General features: G+C 45.5%; 1 protein-coding gene across 3 annotated transcripts in view; it reads right to left on the bottom strand.

The window, feature by feature from the left end:
* Positions 1-1,157: 1,157 nt before the first annotated feature.
* PDE4B (phosphodiesterase 4B) overlaps positions 1,158-7,451 on the bottom strand; it is a 664,994-nt gene continuing 658,700 nt past the window's right edge. For all 3 annotated transcript variants that reach the window (XM_020993031.2, XM_078156692.1, XM_020993033.2), the window contains one exon: positions 1,158-3,445. In XM_020993031.2, coding sequence (XP_020848690.1) covers positions 3,080-3,445 — 366 coding nt within the window. In that variant the 3' untranslated portion in view covers positions 1,158-3,079. The remainder of the gene's footprint in view (positions 3,446-7,451) is intronic.

Below are 7,451 nucleotides of genomic sequence, written 5' to 3'. Positions count from 1 at the left end.
GTTTATCTTTTGTGAGCTTCAGTTTCCTCACCTGCAAAATGGGAGTTATATTAGTACTGTTATTATATTATATTAATCATTTATGATTGTATGATCTGCCTTAGAGTTGTTGTGAGGATTGAAAGAAATTATCTTTAAGTATATGAATGCATGCACATATTATTATATATGTTATGTTTATATTCATATATATGGTTTTAAAGTGCTTTCAACCATGCTATTACATTTCCTATGCCACATAATGCATTATTTATTGACTTTATATGTTATGTTCTCTATTACATATTGTAACGATCCACCATAGACTACATGTTAATATATATTTACCATATTTTATGTATATATATGTTAATATATGGTCTGTTATATTATATATACATTAATTATATTATAATTATATTATGTGTTAATATATACTGTACTATATACAGGCTGTCTTCTAAGTCCTAATGCAGTTTTAAACTACTAAAGCTTAAAATGGCACTAGGACTTTTGGGATACCTTGTGTTCTGTTTTCTACACACTATATAATAATGCAATATCTATATAATAATGCAAGTCTTTAAAATATCATCTCATTGAATAGGTAGCCATCCAACCTTTGTCTGAAGACCCCCAAGAGAGGGAACTAACTCTCTCCAAAGATGGACAATTCAACTTTCGGCAAGCTCAAATTATCGTTAAATGTCTCCTGACTTGGAGCCTAAATCTATGTCCCTGTCACTTCTACCCAGTGACCCTGGTTCTGTCCTCTGGCTGCCATCCTCTTCTATAGTGTTGGCTTATCTCAATGGTAGGCTTGTTCTTTGAGAATGCTGAAGCCTTTGTGTCAAGGGTAGTTTGTGGAAAGCTATGGATCTCTTCTTAAAATAATGTTCTTCCCTACTAAATTTCAGTGAGAGGTTAGTCATAATGAAGATGTAATTGTTTTTGCCCTCAAATTCATGAATTCCCCTTAAATTTCTCCCCATATCCATGGGGTCTGTGGACCCTAGGTTAGGAAGCCTTGTCTTAGGAGGGAGATGATTGTAAGAGTCATGTTTGTCTCTGTCCCTCAGCACCTAACATTTGCTGAGTAAAGGCATGTTAGGAGTGGACTGGATTTTCAATATTCCCTGTCCATGACTGCCCTTGAAATAGTCGTGGTTACAGTCTCATCAGGTCATGCTTTCATTTATTTATTTCATATAAAAACCTCTCGAGAATGCATTCGAACACGATATATAATCGTAATTGTAATAATACCATTCCATACATTGTGAGAAACTTTGGAAGACAGTAAAACATCCACCTGGAACAACGCAGTGCTGAACAGACACATAGAGCCATTGGTCACGCACAGCTGCGCACCGGGGTCACAAGGCTGGACCCAAGAGCTTAGAGACGGAGACAGACACCAGGGAGGAACCTCCCACGGCTTGTCGGAAGAAGCTTCACATTAGCATAATCATGACATCCGTTCACATTCTGCTATCAAAATTCACATTGCAGCAAAGCAGCCAGTTTTTGCATCTCCTCTCATTGGCCAAAACATGGCGCCCTCACTTGTGGTGCTGGGGGCTCTCTCGAGCGTTTCGGTAGTTTGGATATAGTCGGAGAGACCCCATGTGCGTGTAGTACGTAGTGTTGCTTTGGAGGCGGAAGCCACGGCAGCAGCCAGAACACCTTCGGAACACGGTTTATGGGCGACTTAGATCAACGTGGGATGACATATCCCATACGCCCCAATCTTGAGCCCAGTCAAAATCCCTTCATCCCTGACACGGGGGCTAGTCCTCGTTCCCAGCACCAATGTTTAAAAGGGGTTCCGCTATCAGCTGTGACTGACCAGAAATGGAGAGAATCTCTCTCGATGAAAGCCACCTAGAAGTGAGAGGGAGGGGGCTGGGGGTCCGTATGTCTCTCTTGAGCTATGTTCAGGTTCTCCAGAATGCCATAGAAAAGGTGACAAAGGTGCAGCTCTTAGGTAGAGCTTTCTACACAAATTTCCTGAACACCGCCACTGGCGGGCAATGTTAAGTTATATAAATTAATAACTTATAAAACATTACACTATATACATTAAGTAATAAATACACTGTTATAAACAGTAATGAGGGTGTTAGAGCTGAGGACAGTGCAAGAGAAGGATGGCCTAGCTAAACCTAACCACCTACAGTAAGGGGCAAGGAGGGGAGGGAGAGAGGATAGAAGGAAGAGCGTGCAACTTTCACTGGTAAAGGGGCTGGGAAGACACACCACACACAGCCAGTGGGGCCTCCTTATGCTCGATGGAGTGTGGACCATTGTGGTCCTGCAGAACACGAAGGAGCCCCTTCCCCACCCACCCAACCCCCAGCTTGTTAAATTTTATTCTGCAGAATCCAAGCCAGCCAAGCGAGAAGGCAGAGGTGCCCTGGGGAATGAGGGGGGTCGGGCAGGGGAAGGGGAGACTAAGGACGAGGGTTGAACAAGATCCTTCCTCTCTAGCTTTTCTAAGAAAGACAAGAAGGCGAAAGAGATTGCCTGGGGAAGAAGGAAGACGGTTTCTCCTTTTCAGAAAGACTCGAAAAAAGTGTACAGAAATTTCCAAAACACTTTGTTCTGCGTAGAAGTTGATACTAAACTCCGGGTATTCAACAGGCATTTAAAGACGTGAAAATGTTTTACAAAAAAGGCACACGGGTTTGCAGACAAGAGGACAGCCGGGCAGGTTTGCAGAGGGAGTTATCGGTCAGCGGGTCCTGCCCCTCTAACAGGTTCAGGTTTCCGAAGTCTAGTGCAGAAAAAATCAAAATTCTCTCAGTTGAGTGTCATCTTTTGGGTGATCGGACGACAGCAGCGGTTCAAGCCGGTTCCATAGAGACAGAAAGCTTCTGCTACCGCGAGGCCCCAAGGCCAACGCGAGTCATCTCATTGAGTTTCCTGAGAAGCCGTTCTGGTCACGCTCTCCCACTCTGGCTCCAATCTCAAGGAACTGCAAAGGTCATTTGGCCTTCCTCAGAAGCAGGCCTCAGACCCGCACTGCAGGCTGGCCCTACCGGACAGCGGGCATGCTCATTAAGGACTGAATGTTCACCTTGACTTAGCGAGAGGTGCATTATGTGTCGACGGGGGACGTGTCGCCCATCTCAGTCTCTCTGTCGGCCTCCCCCGGAGACTCTTGTTGCTCGGGGTCGATCACACACAGTGTCTTTGTGCTTCCGGAGTAGCCGCGGTTCTCGCCTGCTTTCTCCGGCCCCTCTGAATCCTCCTCTTCCAAGGTCAGTTCAAACTGGAACTTCTCCATCAGCCCCTGGCAGTCTCTGCTCTGCTCCTCGAGAGGGGGGGAGGGGCTCTGTGGGATCATGCTCTGATACCAGTTCCGGTTGTCTTCCAAAGTGTCCAGGATGTCCTGGGCATCGGGCTGCACCAGGTCCGCCCAGGTCTCCCAGAGGGGATGGACGATGTAGTCGATGAAGCCAACCTGGGGAAAAGAAGTTTGCATGTTTGTTCCTGTTACGTAAGGAAACCTGACTCCTTCTACAGCATTCCGAGGTGGACTCCAAGTCGAGGGGCGTTAAGTACCTACTGTGTGCCAGGCACTGTGCTAGCCTTAGGGGGGACAAAGAGGGAAAGGTCCCTCCAAGGAAATACCAGTGACTTCAAGGAGGGAGGGGAGCACTCATAGAAGCAATCTGGAAGGGCTTCACGTAGGAGGTGACATTGGAGAGCCTTGAAGGCAGCTAGGGGAGAGGGCATTCCTGGAAGGGTGTCTAGCCTGGGACCTGGCCAGATCTGGGCTTTCGGAATCATCAACCTGACATCTGTGCAAGGATGAAAAGTGAGGCGTGGACAAGGGAAGCTCCATCCTTCACTTTACAGAGAGTAAAAGCAGGACAGCTGGGATTTGAACCCAGTTTCTCTGACTCCAATGGATGTGTTCTTTCCATCCTACCGTGCCCTGTGAGCCACTCTCTGGCGTACACCAACACATTCACCTAACACAGGCTACCCTGATCCCTACCCACTGGGGGTTCCAGATGGACCCAGGAGGCCCCAGGATTCTCCAGACTTTCTCTGCTTCTGTGGGCTTTTCCTAGGGCTTGGTAAAACACTGGAAAACACGTCTAGTCACAACGCAAACAAATAGTCCCTCTGTGGACACGTGTGCCATTTTTTTGGTTCTGTGGGCACACAGTCATTTCCACCAGGAGAAAGAAGGGAAAATACCGAACAATGCGGCAGTTCCTCTGGCGGGGGCTCCTGCGGAGAAACGTGTGGCCGATGGCCTCACTAGGAGTGCAGATCGGGCCCTCGCATCCTCCATGAGCTAGCCATGGCCTGGACCTGACCCCTGCAGTGTCTGACAAACAGGAAGCTCTGGGGAGAATGAAAGAATAGCCCTGGAAAGGAGTGAGGGAATGGAATTCCCCTGTAATGGGCCTGGGGAGCTGAGGAGGTGTGGGGAGAAGAGGGTTGGGGACGTTCTCCTATGAGACAACCTTTCCATCGGGGAGGAAATCTATTCTTATTCACTTATGGTCATCGGCCATCCTGTCGCCACATGTGGGTCAGCCTGACTAAACGTTTTCCAGGGAAGAAGACCTTGGCCATAAGTGACCCCTTTTCCTGAGAAGTAACTGGCTGGCCTCTGGAGATCCCTCACACGGTCCAGACAGCGGCCGCCTGGGGTCTGCCCCATCTTCAGTGGCTCAGGGAGGGTGATGGTATACGAGTCAGAAGCTCACGCGCTTCCCTCCTCCTCCTCTTGCTCCATCCCCCCTCTCTATTCTTGATCTTACATCTCTGCCTCTCTTCTCACTCTCTCCCTCTCCCCGCTCATTCTCTCCTCTTCCTTCCCTCTCTTCTCTCTGTCTGTATCCTTCTCTCTCTCTCACACACACACTTGCCGGAGTGTATGTGTTTAATGAATTTTAAAAATGACACTCTTAGGGTGTTTTCTACAATCCCAAACTACTTCGAGACAAGCTCTAGAATCAGAACTCTTAAAAGTCACTCCCCTTGCCCACTTGTCATTTTTTTTGAGTCACGTTTAACTTGGGGGCAGCTAGATGAAGCACTGGGCTTGGAATCAGGAAGACTCATCTTCATGAGTTCAAATATGGCTTCAGACACTTACTAGATGTATAACCCTGGGCAAGTCACTTCGCCTCCATTTCCTCATCTGTAAAATTAGCCAGAGAAAGGAAATGGCAAACCACTCTAATGTATTTGCTGAGAAACCCCCACATGGAGTCATAACAAGTTGGACGTGACTGAAAAAGACTGAGCAACATGCTTAACTCCTTCTTTAGGAAGGACCCCAGCACTGTGACTTTCTGGGATGGTGGTATGAGTGACAATGAGCTTGAAGAAGGGGAGCTTGAGGAGGGAAGGAGCTTTTGGGGACAGCATTAGAGCAGTGACCTCTGTTAACTAATCCAAAAGCAGAAAAAAAACCCAAGAGAGCAAGACCCAGCTGGTGGCCACAGATCTAGCCTGGCCTAGACGAACGATTCTGGGCAGCCAATTTGTCCATCTTGCCTTCCTCATCTATAAAAGAAGGGTCAATATACTTGCCATACATAGGACTATTTGGAGGATTAAATAACACGTGTGAAATGTTGTAAAACACAAAACCACTATCCCGACACACTATTTTTCATAAAGAGACATTAGTTCTTCTTCAATACTTTTTTCTTACTTTTTTTTTTTTGCGAGGTGGAGGGTCTACACCTATGATATTTTTTTTCATCATAGTTAAGTTTCAGTGTGGAAGCTACATTCATTGATCCAGATTGGTAAACTTCTCTGTACCTTACAGTGTGATCAAGTTCTCAGGTCAGCCAGGAGTGGAGTGGGGGAGGTGGGGAGGCTGGGGAGCATGGAGGGTTGAAGTGACTTGCCCCTGGACATATGGCCACACGGATCAGTGACAGGATTTGAACCATGACCTTCCTAATTTCAACATCCTCCCTCTATATCCGGTGCCATCTGCCTTCCCATAGTTTGCTATTTTAAAGATCTTTTATTTCACTGGAGCAGACCCTCTTTCAACTAGAGTAGATCATAATTCCTCCATCACCAAGTAGATGAGAAGGTCTTTGAGTATCAATGGAGCCATAAACAACCAGTATTCTGTAGCCAGCCTGGTGAGCCTTTGAGAACCGAGGGTTACCTCCATGCCACGGGAAAGCACTGGGGGAATATTTTAACGGAGAAAGATTTCATATGTATTTATTTTACATCTATTTATCTGTATTATATGTTGTTTGCCACAAGTGGAATGTAAATTCCTTAAAGGAAACATCCATTTTATTTCTGTATTTGCACTGCCAGCACCTAACACATTGCCTGGTATACAGTAGGTCTTCAATATTTATTGAATAACAATACATTTAGCTATATTATTCCTAATAAATAACACAATTCTTTTGTATTTTGATAATTTTGTAATATTTCCATATACTCATCACATATTTATATGCGTGTATATAGGCACATGTATATGTAAATTACATGTGATATGTACACATATGCACATATATACACACATGTATTACGTGTATATGTCCACACATGTATATGTCACCTATAATTTCCATATATTAACTTCGAGATGTCGTGAGGTCATAGTTACTGAGATCTAACAACCCTAAGAGCAGATTTTAATGTGGGGCTAGTCAAACAACTCCTGAACTGGATAAGAATTAACACCAGAGAAATCCAGTCATTTTTCCAGTGTTGATATTCACTAGATCTTGGACTTATTCCACAAAAGGGCCATCTGGCTTTGACCATTTGTCATCCTGCAAAAATGCTGCTGTGTTCTCTGCTGGCCCAAGATCCTCTGACTGTCCTCATTGCTGCCCTTGGCATTTGAAACATGCTTGAATCTCTTGGCCCATGGCAAGTGGTCATCAGCATGTGGGGACCTCAGAACTTGCACTATGTAGCTGCTGAGGTTGCTGGGAAATGTGGATATGCTCATAAAAGGTAGGAGGCAAGATTAGTGTTGCAGGATGGGAGGAGTGAGCATCTGAACCTGGAATAAAGGTCCCCACTTCTGGACCCTTCTGGGCAGGGAGAGGAAGGCATTCTGTGTGTGGGGACATGAAAAACAGACTGAAAGACAGAGAAGGTGAGCTCAGGGTGAGGAGCTGAGGTAGCAGATAGAACACTGAGCTTGGAGTCAGGAAGAGCTAGGTGTGAAACTGAGACATTCACATCTGTCTGTGTGATCATGAGCAAGTCAATTAACCTCTCTGTACCTCAGTTTCCTCATCTGTAAAAGGAGGGAATTGTACTAACAACTTATAAGATCCCTTCTAACTCCAAATCTATAATTCTGTGAGTAAAGAAAAGGGCAAAAAAACATAGCCAGAAGAAGCTTAAAACAACGGTCAGCTGAACCAAATAGAATTTTAAGAGGATAAACAGCAAGGGATCCAGGGAAGCAAACTTTAATGGGCTTCTTATGACTGCTTACT

The sequence above is a fragment of the Phascolarctos cinereus genome, unplaced genomic scaffold (genome assembly GCF_003287225.1).
Source record: "Phascolarctos cinereus isolate Bilbo 61053 unplaced genomic scaffold, phaCin_HiC Scaffold_5;HRSCAF=322, whole genome shotgun sequence".
In the NCBI taxonomy this organism is placed as follows: domain Eukaryota; kingdom Metazoa; phylum Chordata; class Mammalia; order Diprotodontia; family Phascolarctidae; genus Phascolarctos; species Phascolarctos cinereus.
This window is presented reverse-complemented; position numbering and strand designations above follow the sequence as displayed.